At 35.2% G+C, this 17,029-nt stretch overlaps 1 protein-coding gene across 2 annotated transcripts; it reads left to right on the top strand.

The window, feature by feature from the left end:
- Positions 1–7,916: 7,916 nt before the first annotated feature.
- On the top strand, positions 7,917–15,578 carry LOC147390167 (nucleobase-ascorbate transporter 1). 2 transcript variants are annotated; one of them, XM_086457911.1, is made up of 15 exons: positions 7,921–8,153; positions 10,397–10,591; positions 11,160–11,257; positions 11,806–11,982; positions 12,155–12,255; positions 12,345–12,420; positions 12,762–12,821; positions 12,915–13,102; positions 13,197–13,293; positions 13,706–13,792; positions 13,886–13,944; positions 14,044–14,135; positions 14,235–14,312; positions 14,404–14,564; positions 15,044–15,578. In XM_086457911.1, the coding sequence occupies exons 3-15, from the start codon at positions 11,198–11,200 to the stop codon at positions 15,254–15,256; spliced, it is 1,449 nt and encodes a 482-aa protein (XP_086314037.1). In that variant the 5' UTR covers positions 7,921–8,153; positions 10,397–10,591; positions 11,160–11,197; the 3' UTR covers positions 15,257–15,578. The 2 variants fall into 2 exon arrangements, with proteins under 2 accessions (XP_086314036.1, XP_086314037.1); XM_086457910.1 differs by lacking the exon at positions 10,397–10,591 and having other exon boundaries at positions 7,917–8,153.
- The last annotated feature ends 1,451 nt before the right edge of the window (positions 15,579–17,029 follow it).

Raw genomic sequence — 17,029 nt, 5'->3', positions numbered from 1 at the left:
GAATTCGGAATAAATGATTGCCTAAAAAAACATATCAAATGATGAATGTAATTTTACTTTCAAGATGAAAGGACACAATTACTTAGATCAATTTTTTGAATAGTTTCTCACAATACGCATAGTATAACCTAGGAAAATTTGTAGAAATAACGGAAACATGTTGGTATAATTGTTATGAAATCAATGAAGGGAGGAAATAAGTACACTAATCTTGATGAGATTTATGATAATTCCTTCAAATATTTTGCATTTACAATCATTGTAGTCAATGAGAATGATGATATTGCTTGTGTTTGTATCTTCTTTCTTGATCGAATTTGGCTTTTTGATTTTTGATTTTGTTTCTCAATTTTAAATTCAATCGGTTGCAGTAGAACAACAACTACAAATTGATTGAATTATGTTGTTTTGTCACTGATGATTCTCGATTAAATTCTGTTTTGTCTTCGATATTTTTTGTTTTGTTGTTAACAACACGACACGAGAGAGAAATTCTCAATTTTAACTTCAAAATGGAAATAACTCCCTCTCATACAATTATATTTACGTTTACATTAATTTGTTTTGTTAAAATGCAGTAAATTTGAAAGAAAGACTGCACTCAATAGTGCCGATTTTTAATTACTTTTTAACTCATATCTCGGTGAAAAACATCTATGGTTCCCATACACTTTCACATCAAGAAGTGTGATACGAGGTTCCAGCTTGAGGTCACTTCAGCATTATATCGGTAATGAGGTGATCCCTGTGGTAGCAGGCCAGCATTTGGTCCATTGGGCTTTACCCGATCCAATATGCCAACCTTCTCCAACAGGGCCAACCCCCGGACTGCACGCACCATCCCACCCTGTCATGTGAAACCAGTTAAGTATGATTATATGAGGGAAATATAAAATTTCTAATTTGTAGACAAAATTTGTGAATTTCACTCTTGTATCACCAAAAATAAAATAAAAAACTCAATGGAGAATCAATTACAGCAAAATAACAAATTTCAATCAGTTTCTATTTTTATTTTATTTTATTTTATTTTGTAAACATATGGATTTTCATTCACAGACTACTTTTACATGGTCACCATCATCCATTCATTTTGAAATGGGTGTGAATGGTTACTTGGATTGATCTTTACATTTAAATCATTATTTTTTTTCTTTTCTTTTCAAGTTAGTCTTAAATCAAATATTCGGGTTTGGGATTTGATTGTGAATCAGAGGGGTTAGGCACCCCAACTTACGCCCCGCTTCATGGTTACCTGCTTAATATATTTTAGCTATATATATTGACAGAATTTCGATAGAGTTTGGTACCTCAGGAATTTAGGGATTTGAGAACTGAAATTTTGGTAGAATCTCAATATTTTAGGGTTTCAAGGAATTCGGGAATCAAGATTTTAGTAGAACGTATGCATTTCAGTGTTTTGAGGACTCTAGGAATAAGAATTTCGATAGAACCTCAAATATTTGGGGTTTGAAGACATTAGGAATCATGATTCCGACATTACCTCAGTACATTGGGTCTAATTCCTGTGAGCAAAATTTTGATGCTTTCGTGCATCCGATCTCGGACAAAATTCCCTAAGGGTTAAGGGTTTTGAGGGCTAAAAAGGTTTTCAATACATTGAAATTGTACTATTTTGGGGTAGACTTATATAAATGATAGACAGGTGAGCAGGTGTCGACCTAAGTTTAATGTACTCAACCTATTGTGATTCAACTCATCTCCCTTAATTAAAATTGACCTGTTTAAATTGTAATTTGATGTTCGAATATTTATATACAATGTACATTGACTTATTTTAGTAAATCCAATAACTAAACAAAAATGTGGTTCATTGTATTAATAGAAAAAAAAAAGTATTAAATTTGTTTTGTTTTGTTTTTTTTAAGAGTTTTTAAGTCAAGCACGCCCATTAAACCCTAGTCGACTGGAAGCCTGAAAAGAACTTAGGACTACAACTTGGATGGGTTGGAGGGTAAACTCAAGCTCAACCCAAGTGGTAGAACCCTCTACCCAAGCTCAACTCAAGCCCGACCATTAAGCCTGAGTTCAATAACCCAAGCTTGATCTTTTAAAATCTGGTTGAGCTCATGTTAGCCCGAGTTAGCTAATTTTGGGCTGGTTGGCTTGGTATATTCTTAATTTTTTTAAATTAATAAATAAATTTTATATCTTAAAAAAAATACAATTTAAAAAATAACGCCACTACTAAATAAAACCACATACAACTAGGGTGTCAATGGGTAACCATTTAACCGAAAACCTTGGTTCTGATTCCCTTTTTATTGGAATCAATTAGAGCCAGGTCTAAAATGGAACCGAACTGTTAGGTTTTATCCAATGGGTACCTGGAACGATTTATTTTGTCATTTCTTTCCATACTGTAGATGGTTTGAGGTGTTTTTGTATTTCAAAATAAATTCATGTTATATAAAATTCTTTAATTTTTTATATAAATTATCAATTGTAGCTTAAAATGAGTTACTCTCCTAAAAAGTTATTACTTTTAACTAAGATAGTTTTATTTTAATTTTTGAAAAAAAAAAATCATTAATTTGTATATTTTGTTAACAAATTATAACTAAATTAATAATTTTGTTAATAATATGTTAATTTTTTTAAAGGAAATTTTTTTAATAATATTTGAAATACTTTTTTTCTCATCTCAATTCTTGAGAATCAGAACCAATGGGTGCCAGTTTATTTTTTGAGTTCAAGTTGGATTTGTATAAACATGAATTGTAATTAAGTATTTATTCACTTATTCATTTTCTATTGTTTGTTTGCTTGATTTCTATATTTTTTTTATACTATATTTGTTTTTGTCATGCCTTTTGACTAAAATCATCGATGGTTGTAAATTTATTTATTCATTTAATGTTTCTACTTTCTAATATTTAATATTAGTTAACATAAATGCAAAACTATCTTCTCTATATTGTTGTAAATTGATATATTTTCTTGGTTAATGATACATTTGACTTTGAACAAGCAACATTTTGATTTGGGTTCTTGATATTGATTTTAAGAATGTCTTTGATCTTCAATCTTCCCTTACAAGGTAAGTGTTAAAATTGATTTTTTTGTTTTATTTTCTAATTTTCTCATGATTTTTAATGTGTTATGAGTGATACTTTGTTTATGTTGAAATTTTAATATTTATTTTGCACTTTAACAAGTGTCTCATTTCAGTCACATATGGAAGGACACAATTTGCTTATCAGATGGTTATATTGTGTAAGTAACTAACCACTATTTTTGAAACTTAACTCTTTTTCTAAAGGGATCCGAGGTTGATTTACTTATCTTGATAATTAACACGTCTCAAAAAATACTTCAATAACACATGCTCAAGAAGAACTCAAATGATTATCCGTTTCCAAACTATAAAGTTAGGCATAAGTTATTGAAAATCACATAAATAACAAACGTATGTTAAGAATTGCAAATATTCAATACACTCTTATAAAATAATTCCAGGGGTTATAAAAGAGTTTTCTTGTATCATATCTCAACCATTTCTTTTATCTCCATCAAAATCAAATGTGTCTTCTCCGATGTTGCTATCAATTAACAAGGCACTTATTCCTAATGTTGAAATAACGTTCGATCATGTCTTTATAGATTAGTATATAGGCATCGAGTTCGGATTGAGCCAGGTTGCTCAGCCCTCAACCTGGATTAAAGTCGGGTTGAGATATTCCAACCCAGGCTCCACTCATTTTTCACCTAGCTGAGCCCAGGCTCGCCTGTCAATCGAGTTGAGTTCAGGCCAACCCGCCCAGGTTGCAACCCTAATGGTACTAGTCCAGGCTAGGATTTTGATACTGTATAGTAGCCACCCCTTAATATGTAGGGTCCAACCACAACCTAACCCAAAGTTGGCCAGGCCCGACCATTTGCATCCCTAGTAGAGTGGATGATTCAAGAATCACACTATTCTCATGCAACATGTAAATACCATTCACTCATCCTCATGATCCTCACCATATACACATTTTCAATTAAATTTTTTTGTCTGTTTCAATTCTTCCTATTTAATGCCGATTTAAGGGTGAAATTTGAATTTCAAAATCCTTAAAATTCAAACAATTAACTATATTTGGAATAAATAAAGAGAAGCAAAGCTGTTAGATGTCCCTGTTAACTATTAAAGAGGGTAACAACTCGGGACGATCTGGACTAGAAAAAATGAGGATCCAGTACTACAGATAGTGGTCATAGTTTCCTAACCACGGGTCTGTTTTTGAACCACATGGCATACAATAAAAAGTCTCTGGTGAAAATGATGGATAAAACACCAATCCAGATGATTTATTATGCCTAGGCTCAAAATGTGATGGCCATTTGATGCCAAGTGGAATGCAAATGATTCATGGAGTTTGGTAACTAAACTATGTCATGGAGTACACGATCAAAATAGAAGAAAGTTGGCAAATATATATATCTGAATTCTGAAACTCTCAGTGGGCAGCCTGACTTCCTTTCTTAATGAATACCCAACCCATTTATTCTCTTAGAACACTTATTCATCTCATATAAACTACCCTTAGAGTTTCAATATAATTACCAAAATGGCAACAGAAAATTTTTGTAGAGGGTATTCGTGTAATTTCATATACAAGACATGGATTTATTGCTTAACTGAGTTGGTTTAACTTTGACATTTTAAAAGTGGTTGTTTGTGTAGAGGGTTTTGTAAGCTTGTGTAGTTATTCCATATTCCAAATTATTTGTTTATTGATATTGTTATTTTATTTCTAAATCTAATTATTTATTAGATTTAAGTAATAGAAAATTTGCCATATTTTTTATATGGGTAGAATAATGCATCCTAATAATAAATTAATTGCATCGGGATGTGTTGAAGTGTATAACTAGGAGCCCCAAATTAGATGATAAGACGTCAATTGTACTTTTTTTTATTGGGTTTCAAATATCGTAATGACCTTTGATTCAGAAACATGTAAAAGTACAACATTAAGAACGAGAGCCTAACCTTGAGGAGGTGGCTCACTGACAATTTCGGATCCAATTAGCAGTGAGAGTCAGTAGGTTGCGAGTTCAATACCCAGTATATCAATATTTCCTCGGGGCCAGCATTGAGGACGCACTCTTACTCACTTGGTGCATATGATATGAGGGCGTTGCAGGTGCCCAAGGGAGGGATCCATATGCCTTGGCTCTTCTGATCCCCCTAGTCGGACGTAAGTTCGGATACCCCCATCAAAAAAAAAAAAAAAAAAAATGAGAGCCTCACATTAGAATGTAACTATTAGTTAAAATTACAGAACAATGATGGTCATAAAAATCATTGAGTGCATTATCGATTGCACTGAAAATGAAAATGAAATTTTTTTAAAGATGACATGAAAGAACTCAAGTAAAAGGAGAGATAATTTCATAAAAAATGTTTGTTTGTTTAATGTGATTCCATTTGAGAAATTATTACTTGTGAATATGACTCAAAGCTTTAGATCTCTTTTGATAGGTACACATAGATGCTATGGAAACTGGGAATTGGATTGATCATACTGAAGATCTTAACATGTCAAATTGACAGAAAAGTCTCACACAAATATCATCATCGTCTTTGATCTTTACAAGCCTCATCTCAATCCATTTTATTATTTCCAAATCCACATCTTCTATTATTAGAAGTGTGTTCATAACTGGTCTCGTCACAATTCATGTTTATTAAAATAAATATCCCTCACTTTTCAAGAGTCTTCAACTTGCACATTCATTCGATAAATCATACTATTTTGATTGATTCCACCTAATAAAACTATCGATGGATCATGATATATTGATTGATAAACAATTGTACCATCCGAGCTCTCAATGGTGTATATTAGAGTAGTCAATAGATTAGTTTCAATTCGATTTCTATGGATTCAAGTTATCAAATATTTGGAATCAGAATTCACAACTACAAAAAAAAAATTGCTCTTTAATTGATTTAAATTATTGGTTTTTTCCAGTTCTTATCACTTTTAATTCTGAATGGATTCGATTTCAAGAGAATCGACTCTAATGGATTTCCATGAAAAATAACATAGAGACGATCAATGTGTGGAATCAACATTTGGGATAGGAGACCTAGGTGGTAATAGGACTCAAGGTTGTAAATGGATCAAATCGCGTTGGACCAAAGCTGACTTGTATATGGACATGGTTTCACAGCGGTTCAAAATGCTTAAGATCCAATCCATAATGGGTCGAATATGCACCATTCTTTAGCCATCACCCAACCCAACATATACCCTTAAAACATATCTTTTGGATTCTATTATGGCTTTTCGACCCATTTTATCCAACTTGACACCCGAGAACCCGACGGATTGGAGAGAGATTCTTATCTTGCGAGACGTGACAAGGGAGAGAATTGTAATTTCATAGGTTAAATGGAAATCAGATTCAGGGGGGATGTCGTGATCGTGGGAATATAAATGGGAATGCGCGAGCCGAAAGTGTAGCCGCCGCACGTGCAACGTCACCTCCTTGACGCTTGTTCCGGTACTTATCATCTTAAAATTACCAAATTAACCTCATATCTCCTAAACTGTTATTTGCACCTGCAAATAAATGCAATTGTTCAAAAAGAAAACTTCATTTTTGCCATATTAGATTTCCTTAAGTGGGACCCATCGATTGGTGGGGCCTACTCTTTGCATGTGTAATGTAAACGGCTATGAGAGTTTGAATTTTTAAATGAGACATGATTTTGTGCTCAAGAGTCCTTTGAAGTTTCAATAATCCCACTCCAAAAAGTGCCACGTGATAATCTTTTCTTTTCCCCCCCACTATCCCTGGCACACTCCTTGTAGAACCCACACACTAAGGAAGTGTTTCATTGGAATCATTAGTTTGTAATTTTAAATTCTAATTTTAAACTATTAAAATTAAATTAGGATAATTAATTTTAAATTTTTTAAAAATTTACTAAGCTATGATGTTAAATAAAGTGGATGTACACTTCTAGAATACTATGTGATAGACATATAAAGATAAAAATAAATAAATAAAATTATAAGACGATAATAAGGACAGTGCAATTTTATAGAATGAATTGGATAGTCAAAAAGTATCATATTAATAAATTGAAAAATCCTGAGTTTGGCCTAGTGGCAAATCGAGTCTTGATAAACTCCTCAGGAAGGGTAGGTCAAGTGTTCGAAATCCCACAAAGCAATGAATTCCTTGGGTCCACCTTCTTGGGTCCGATTGACCCTCAAATTAACCAGTTGCACTTAGGACTTTTCGAGGGGGCAATGCATGTGATTGTAAGATTAGACTCAGTCGAAGGGTGAAGAATACCCACAATAAGCACACACAAAATATTAATAAATTAAATGTAATTAATATAAGGACATTAGGATGGACGATTAGAAAGATTATGAAAGAAAAATACTAAAAAAAGAATATATTTAAAAAAATTGTAGGAGTAAATAACAAGTTAATTACAATGATTTGAACTTGTTTAGTGTAGATTATTTATTAATTAGAAAAAATATTTAAGTTGAAGGTTGAAGTACGATGAACTCACTTTCAGTAATAAAAGTTGTGATTTTAAACAAAAGTAAATTAAAGATCGTGATTCGTTTAGTGGACTCCAAATTCTTAGAATAAGCTTACTTCTTGTTGTTTTGTCATTGTTGAGTGATCCTTTTGCATTGACGATGAAGCCGATGGACCATAATGGTCATAAATCACCAATCAGCAATCAGATTCTATTTTGCTGTGTAAGATCATTAAAGTGGGCCAACAATAATATATCACGTGGCATTTTAGGTGGGAGAGCTATTTACACGTGTATCATTCAAACCTGTGTAGAGAGACTGAGAGAGAAGGGATGGTAGAAGTAGAGATCCTTTACTTGGTGGTATCGTAGTTTTATTAAGAAGTAAGGGTATTTTGGTAAATATAAAATAATTTCGAAACAGGCACATCGCTGCTGAAGGGGCTTCACTTTGCATATTTTTGTCCTCCCTTTCCCACTTTTGTTCTCTTTTGCTTTCTTCTTCTCTTGCTCTTGCTCTTCTCTGTTATTTTCAGATTCTTGTGAAGTTCTCTAATGGCGGACATAACTCATCCTCCCATGGACCAACTCCAAGACCTTGAGTACTGCATAGACTCCAATCCTCCATGGAGTAAGAGCTCTCTCTCTCTCTCTCATTATTTATGTTGCGTTTTTCCTATCTTTAACTTTATTTCTATGTTTTTTCTTTATGGTATGTGTTTTCTCTTGTATGTTTTTATGCTTTTGGTGGTGGGTTTTCTTAGACAGTAGCAAAGTTGAAGTGGATATCTGAGTTTTAAAGCTGTTTCAGAGTAGATTTATCTGTAAGGAATAGTTCTTTAGAAGGAATGAAATATGTCTTATAAAAAACGGTCTTTTGTTTATAGCTGCAACTAGGCCAGACAATAATGCTTACCTACAAAGGGTAACTTAGAAAGTGATGCTTCATAAAAACATGATCATTTTTTATTATTGGGATTTGTTCATTTTTAAGTATATTTTTTGAGAACTGAGATTGGTACAAGATGGGTTTTTGGTTATGGTATTTCAATGGCTAGTTTGTCTTTGGTTTTTGAACACTTAAATGAGTAGAAGTTTGGAGTTTGAGGGGGAGTGTGGGAAATGATATAGGTGAAAGGAGATAAAATGAACTCCAACAAGGCTTTATTCCAAAGATTTGGGGTCAGCTCTCTGATCTGGATTCGTGTTAGAGGCGGTGGATTTTTGCACGGGGCTGCCAACTTGACACAACCCTTCTCCTTTATCCAGGCTTGTGACTGGCAATGTAGTGTAAATGGGACACTAGACAGGCGGAATTATGAAGTGAACACCTATTAAAGAAAAAAAGAGAGGGAATTTTAGCATTTTATTTTCTAGTGTATTGAGAAGTAGTTGAAGCGGAAGTATTTTGAGCTTAGGAATTACAACTCGAAGGTTCATCTTCCTATGAGATCTTTTTGGGCTAAATAATGATTATTGTTTTTGTGGCCAAATTTTCTTAGGGAGGATGTCATTTTGTGTTCTGATCCCTGAGAATTCAGAGTTATTGAAGTTTTTTCCTTTCTGGGTCCTCATCTCCCATATTCAATTCGATAGCAACCCTTGTCATTTTCCTTGTTTAGGATATCACGGGACAGGAATTGGAGTTTGATACCATTTGAGAACATGATGGTAGACCCTCGTCCCACCTTGAGTGATGGATGATGAACATATTTCCCTCTCAGCCAAAATGTATTTGATCTCTTGCATAGTGGATAAATTACAAGAGATTTCTGTTGGAGCGGATCTCCCATTTTAAGGTTCACTCGATCAACTACTCTCTAGATTGTAATTCCAAAAGGAAGATTGGCCTTTGTATTAGAAGGATGAATGTTTAGGTCAACTCCAATGGCAAGTGTTGCTAAGGTTTTTAAATTCATTAATACAAGCTTTTATTTGAGGTACGTACTAGCTCACAAAAAACAAAATTGCTTATAATTTGATTGGCCGATCCTAAAGTCTTCCATGTTACAGAGTCGATATTTTTGAAGATGTGACATGTGGTTCATTTGTGTGACAAATAAAACTTAAGTGTAGTGTTTGTAATTTGTACTGGATTTGTTCCCACATTACCTACAAATTATTTTTGTATTTAGTCACTCCTCTATGTAAGGAAGATAGAAGTTCCTCATAATAAATTCAATTCAATAAAACTAATTTTTTAAATGGATTGATTGTCTGATTAAGTTCTAAGTTCCTGTGCCACTTTTACGGTGGACGATGACAACGTCATCTGCCAGGCTTAAACCTTTTTCCTCAATTTGTGCAACACTTTTCCTAGCATTTGCTATAGAACATATCTAATCACAATGAAATGTCATTTTCATTGGAGTTTCTTTTGAGAGAACCACTGTTCATCGTGGGTATTGCACATTGTTGATACTGTTCATTGTGAGCACTATTCATCACAGCTACTATTCACATCAAACTGTGTTTATTTTAGTATGTTGTGGGTTTGTACCACATTTCATACAAGTTCCTTTTCTACTTAGTTTCTCTTCATACGAAGGAGTTTAGGTCTTTGTGTTACATTCACTTCAATAATATTTTTTTTTTATAAGACACAAAACTTTCCTTTGCATGTGTTCTAGGTAGCATCCAAACCCATTGAGCATGGAGATTAGAAAACAAAGAACTAGCTCACTAAAGAAACTTATCTAAACCAGTCCTGTAATGCCAACAAAATGCACATAGTCAACTTGAATGCACGGCAGTTCTCTCTCATTCCAATGAGACAATGAAATTCTCTCCTTTTTCTCCCTATCTCCTTTTCTTATGTGTGTAGGTTGTGTTACAAGTCACTTCATTAGTGAATATGGTGACATTCTGATGCAGGACGTTGCGTTCCGCATTACATTCATTTGACATTTCCCCTCCAGTATTAAAAGCTAAATGAATAATGTGGTGGTAATTCTGAACACTCACCCAATGAGCGTAAATGCCGAACTTCAGTGCCGCTTATCAGCTGACACCTGTTGGGGAAATTGTGATCTGCATAAGGCGTAGGGACGCTTCGCCATCCATGATGCGGTTTGGTCCCACATGACACTTTTGATCCTAATGACTTATGTGTCATTTTTTTTAAGTTCATTTTAAAGTTGAGGGGTTTATATCTGTATCTGGAGCAAAAGAAACTGAAATACCCCTAGGTGTCTGCAATGAGGCAGGGAGTTAGGGACCAACCATTCGGTAACTCTACCAGTAAATATAGGCCGAAAGACAACCTGATCAGACGATCCTTGCAATCTGAGTAACTTGATTTCTTTTTCCTGAATTGCCCATCATATTTTTCAGGCTTCCCAAAGAGAGTAATGATAGACCCGTTAAATTGGTTGGTCCCAAGCCTTCTGCATGTATGTGGTGTACATGATTCTGGTTAGTAGGATGGACGTTTAATGTCTTAAGGCAAGTACTTTTCCATAAAATCTATACATTAGAAACCAAGAATAATTGTTCCATATGTGTTTTGGAAGTACTTTTGACAAATGGACTGCCCTCATCTCATGGATGTGTATATTAACGGTCAATGTTTGGATATAAACATTGCTAACTAAACTGTCTTTTACCTGTATTTATGATTTTGCTATTTGTCTTGCAGCTGAAACGATCTTATTGGCATTTCAAAACTACATCTTGATGTTGGGCACTAGTGTCATGATCCCTTCAGCACTTGTCCCTTTAATGGGTGGATCTGACGTAAGTTGGTTCTTAATTTACCTATCATATGGCCTCCACTCTTTTTTCTCCTTCTGTCGTGAACATGCACAATGCAGGGATGTTGGAACTTACCATTTGATGGGACCCACCTAGGAGACTACCTAAGACAAGAAGCCCTTGATCGGCTGATCATAGCTATCCAATTTATGGACTTTCTAGCATAATATGCGCCATATTATTTTTATTAATGGCAAAATCCTTAATAGGAGATATGGCTATTGGATTGAAAAAAATAGGATTCATGTTGCGAAACCAAATAGTTGGTTGGAATAATGCGCTTGGAATAACAAATGCTAATATTCTCTGTATCATTAAGACCATCCCATAGAAAGAATAGATTGGTTAGTTTAGGTCCATTGTAGTGGGTCATTTTCTGCTTAGGAGATCTTCTCGGTGGGATCTGTCCAATGTTGCATATGTATGAGAGATGGGTCAGGTGTAAGGTCTCCACAAAAAAGTTTGTAGCTTTTTTCTTTCTTCAAATTGTGACTCGATTTTGACTCTTTTTTATTGCTTACACTAAACAGGGTGACAAAATTCGGGTAGTACAAACTCTACTATTTGTATCAGGCATTAATACACTTTTGCAAGCATTGTTTGGAACAAGGTTGCCAACGGTGGTGGGTGGTTCTTATGCTTATGTTATACCGATCCTTTATATTATAGGAGACTCATCACTACAAAGAATTACTGAACCTCATGAGGTAAGTTTCTAGCCCGCTCGCTCTTTCTATCTCGTTCTCTTAGTTGGTGATAGTGCTTTGTGTCAACGTCATTCCTCTCCCTGATGGCTATAGTTAAGACTTTTTTTTTTTTCCTGCTGCTTAAGATAGATAAAGATATCTAGATTGATCCACTCATTTCTCCAATCTGCAGAGATTTCTACATACCATGCGAGCAATCCAAGGAGCACTTATAGTTTCAGCAAGCTTGCAGATCATTCTTGGATACAGCCAAGTGTGGGGGCTTTTTTCACGGTAATTTTTTGTGGTCTATCATTCCTGTAGTCATGCAAATATTTCCTCTGAATGTTTGTATTCCTTCTTCTTTTTTGTTTGCCTTACAGGTTTTTCAGCCCTCTTGGTATGGCACCTGTGGTCGGTTTGGTTGGTTTGGGGTTATTCGAGCGAGGCTTTCCTGCGGTAGGTGTAGCAGTGTGTGTGGCACAAATGTCATTTTATGGGATGTGCATGGGGATTTATTGAGGCCAAATTGACCTGATTGGATGATTTTATTCCCTCACTAGCCTGATCTATTGGCCTCTCTGTGAAAATTTCACACATCTTATTTGACCATCCAAAAAATTGGGTACGCCCGACTGTTGAAAATACCCAAGGTTTTGGCAGGGGAACCCATTGAAGCTGGGCCCCACAATCTTGCATGGATGCCACATGAATTCATGTTAATCATATTTTTCTTAGACTTATTGGCTATATTGGCCATTTGTACTACAAACTCATTATCATATTTCTTTGTTTTTTAGTTAGGAAATTGCGTAGAAATTGGTATACCGATGCTTTTGATGGTCATTGGATTGTCACAAGTGAGTAATTTTATATTGTACTTCTTCTGAGGTTTAATTTAGTTCTTTTAATTTGTGTTCATATGGTGAATTATTGCTTTTCTGAATCTGCAGTATCTGAAGCACATTAGGCCAATCAGGGATGTCCCCATATTTGAACGGTTTCCTGTACTTATATGTGTCACTATCATTTGGGTCTATTCCCATATCTTGACTGCAGGTGGGGCCTACAGACATAGACCCATTAGTACTCAAAACAGTTGTCGTACTGACAGAGCTAATCTCATATCTTCTGCCCCTTGGTAAGTAACAGGAGCAAATTCGCTTCTCTTCTCTTGCTTGATTTAATTTTAAAGCAACCATTTTGATGGAAATCCTTGTAATGGTTATTTTCAGGTTCAAGTTTCCTTATCCTTTGCAGTGGGGTGCACCGACTTTTCATGCAGGCCATGCATTTGCTATGATGTCCGCTGTCTTAGTGTCTATGGTAGAGGTATTTCTTTGGGCCTAGACCTTCATGTATTATGAATGTCGTAGACACCGTACTATATATTTGACCTGCCTATGTGTTGATTAAGACCATTCAATTGGTGGGCCACCTCATGATTCATCCATAATATCAATTGCTATGTTAACCGTCCTTTCAAGAACAAAAATGATCAGAGAATCATACAGCCTGAGAAACAATACAAGTGGGGACGGTTAGGAATCAAATATTGACCAATTTGGACGAACTTTGGGCCTGCTATGGTGCTCCCTCTTCAACAAGTGATCCATCAAATGCGTAGTTGAGATCTATTCATTGGGTGATGTTTGGGTATCGGGGAGAGCATGTAGAACACTTGTGCTTCATGAGGATGATTCTTTGTGACCTTATCCTTCTTAACCTTGTTTCACAAATGCAGTCAACTGGCGCATACAAAGCAGCATCACGGTTGGCGATTGCAACTCCACCTCCTGCCTATGTGTTGAGTCGAGGCATTGGTTGGCAGGTTAGTTGCTAAAACATCACATTAGATGCCACAAATCTTGTATTGAAGCCTACTCGTTTATATTTGAATACTTATGATGTATTGCTTATGCAGGGAATTGGGGTATTGCTTGATGGCCTTTTCGGAACTTTGACTGGTTCTACTGTATCAGTGTAAGTAATTGTTCTTTACATGGTCCACAAATGTGAGCAGTTTTCACCACCTTTATTGTTGGCTATAGAACTAAAATGACACGTTGCCATAATTTTCAGGGAGAATGTTGGGCTTCTTGGACTGACACGTGTTGGTAGCCGAAGAGTTGTACAAATTTCAGCTAGTTTCATGATTTTCTTCGCTACCTTAGGTTGGTTTTAATAAATGTTTGAAATACAACCAAATCTTGGGTATGGTTGAGAAGACGAGACAATTTTATAGAATTCCTTCACTCTTTATTCTCTTGCAGGAAAATTTGGAGCTCTTTTTGCATCTATACCCTTCCCTATATTTTCTGCACTATATTGTGTTCTCTTCGGCCTTGTGGGTATGCATGCCATTAGCTTTCACAAATTGGTCCCTTATTTTATTTTGTTGGTTTAACTTGACTTTTTTTTTTTTTTCTTTCTCATTTGCAGCTTCAGTTGGGTTATCATTCCTTCAGTTTACAAACATGAATTCCATGAGAAACCTCTTCATCACTGGACTTTCGCTTTTCCTTGGAATATCTGTCCCTCAGTATTTTAACCAGTTTTGGATGTCTTCCCATCACGGTCCTGTTCACACCCATGGAGGATGGGTTAGTGAAATCTCTAAAACCCTCTTTCTTGTTTTTCGCTAGGAATCTAAAGTACCAGTTGGGTCAAGTTGTGGTAAATCGGATTGTTATTAAATCCAATCGATTTACCCGTTCACCTAAATGTGCACCACCATCATTCCTCAAGTGTCCTTGGGATTATAGTTTAAAGTTTCATGCCATCTCAGAATGTTTCGGCTGAGACCAAAATGAAACGTTGAATGTTTTGGATTGTCTTCAGTCAAGAGTGTCTGGGTATTTCTCATGATTGAGAAATTGGTTCGTGACGAGATTTTAAACCTTGCTTGGGATCTACATGAGAGCGTCCCTGTGATTTTCTTATTTATCTTTGTTGCACCTTTTTGGGCCATTTCATCTCGACCACTCCCCGTTTAATAAATTCGTTTCACTTATAAATAAATAAAAGACCTTTAGGTATAAGTTTCTTCGTCACGTTATAATTATGTTTGGGGATTTTGCAGTTTAATGCCTTCTTGAATACAATTTTCTCATCTCCACCAACTGTGGGTTTGATTGTTGCGGTGGTTCTCGACAACACATTAGACGTGGAAAAATCAAAGAAAGATAGAGGCATGCCATGGTGGGTGAAGTTCCGAACATTCCGAGGTGACAACAGGAACGAAGAGTTCTACAATTTGCCGTTTAATCTCAACAGGTTCTTTCCACCCACTTAACAAGCTGGTCGAGCTGAGCTAAAGATCTTTTTGTAACCCAACTTACATTCACTAGTTGGGTTGGTTCTTGAAATTGAGAATTGCAGGTTATGCTCAAAGTGCTAGATAATTCTAACTTCTTTCTTGAGCATCATCTGTATTTTTTTTTTGTGGGCAATGCACATATTGTAGAGCATTCGATCCATATACTTTGTAGGTTTTCTTATATAATAAGAAAGAAGGGACTAGTGTCTCTTCTTAATTTTTTTTGTCCTCGATAAAGTGATTCTTTTTTCATGGTGGGTGACTGCGTGCGTGTTGGATGGAGAGGGTCGTGTGTGTGTTTTTTTTGTCTTTGGGGATACCTTTGTTTAGTTTCAACCATCCATTGAGAGGATCCGGGAATAGATTAAAATTCACACCTTGAAATGGTGGCCTTTAGAGCACTTGGAGATACTCTTTAAGAGTTCAATCACTGCTTTCAAAGAGGTGAATGAGAACATAATGCACAGTAAGGGATAGTTTTAAACATGGAATGGTAAAAAAAAGAGTCACCAAACAGATAAAAGCATTAAAATTGAGGGACGAACCTTCTTCTTCCCACGAACAGGGGTGAAAATGGGTCGGGTTGGGTGTTGAGGTAAGGGTATTATGAAAATTTACCAAATCCAAATCCAAACCCAATCCATTTAATAATCGTATCAAAAACTTAAACTCAACCCATATATAACCTGTTTAATAAAATTCTAATCTTTATTGGAAAAACTAAGTTCCATTTTTACTACCAAAAATAAAATACCATTATTAAAACTAAAGTCGTATAAATAAATGTCTACCAACATAAATTAAATATCACCTAACATACACTAAATTTTATCATAAAAAATGAGTAATTAAAAAAATTCTTCAATAATTGTTAATATATTTAAAACTATACATTAGTTGATGCCCCAGACCAAGACTCAGGCCTGGCCCATTCAATTATCGTGTTAGATGGGTTGATACTATTATGACCCAAATCCACAAATTTCATGTTGTTTTCAAGTCGTGTTTGTGGGTCGCGTTAAGATTGCCACCCCTACCCACAAAGTGAGAAGCAAAAAATGAGTCAATCACTCGGTTTTATCCCATTTTCAACTTTTCACTTATTGGTGAAGTTAAAAGTTGTTGCTCTTCAAACACTCATTTTAACATTTTTGATTTTTGATTTTTGATTTTTTTTTCTTCTTTGGTAGTAATTGAGGTGTTTGGGCCTCTTAAGAGCACCTGACTAATCCTGGGGCACTCGTAGTCCTCTCTGCCCCCTCCCCCTACCAAGTAACTACGACATGCCTGGTAGGGCAATTCACACTCAAGACCTCTGCTTCTTGAGCCCTGATCCTGGGCTCCTGGCCATCACAGCAATCATTTGGGAATTATCAGACATGGTTTTTCTGCATTAAGAAGTGAAAAGCAAGTTTCCAATCCCCTTTCAAACTACTAAAAAATATACAAGGGTCTCCCACAAATTCGAAGTCACTTCAATTAAGATTTCAATTACAAAATGTGTATATAAACAATACATTAGATGAGAAAATATGATATAAAATTAGACTATTTATTTATGACTATTTTTTTTATTACAAGGGTTCGAGACCCCGTAGGTCGGTCCAATTGGTAGGGGCAAATTAATCTCCTTTTACTTATAAGATAAATTCTCAAATAATTACTAACATGTAATGTTGATAAAATGCTATGCGATGACTTTGTCAACATTAACAATATTTTAAAAACTTTAATAATTATTTGAGAATT

Source organism: Akebia trifoliata, chromosome 11 (assembly GCF_017979445.1).
Source record: "Akebia trifoliata isolate Shusen 1 chromosome 11, ASM1797944v1, whole genome shotgun sequence".
Taxonomy (NCBI): Eukaryota; Viridiplantae; Streptophyta; class Magnoliopsida; order Ranunculales; family Lardizabalaceae; genus Akebia; species Akebia trifoliata.
The sequence above is the reverse complement of the archived record's forward strand: the minus strand, read 5'-3'. Positions and strand labels throughout refer to the sequence as shown.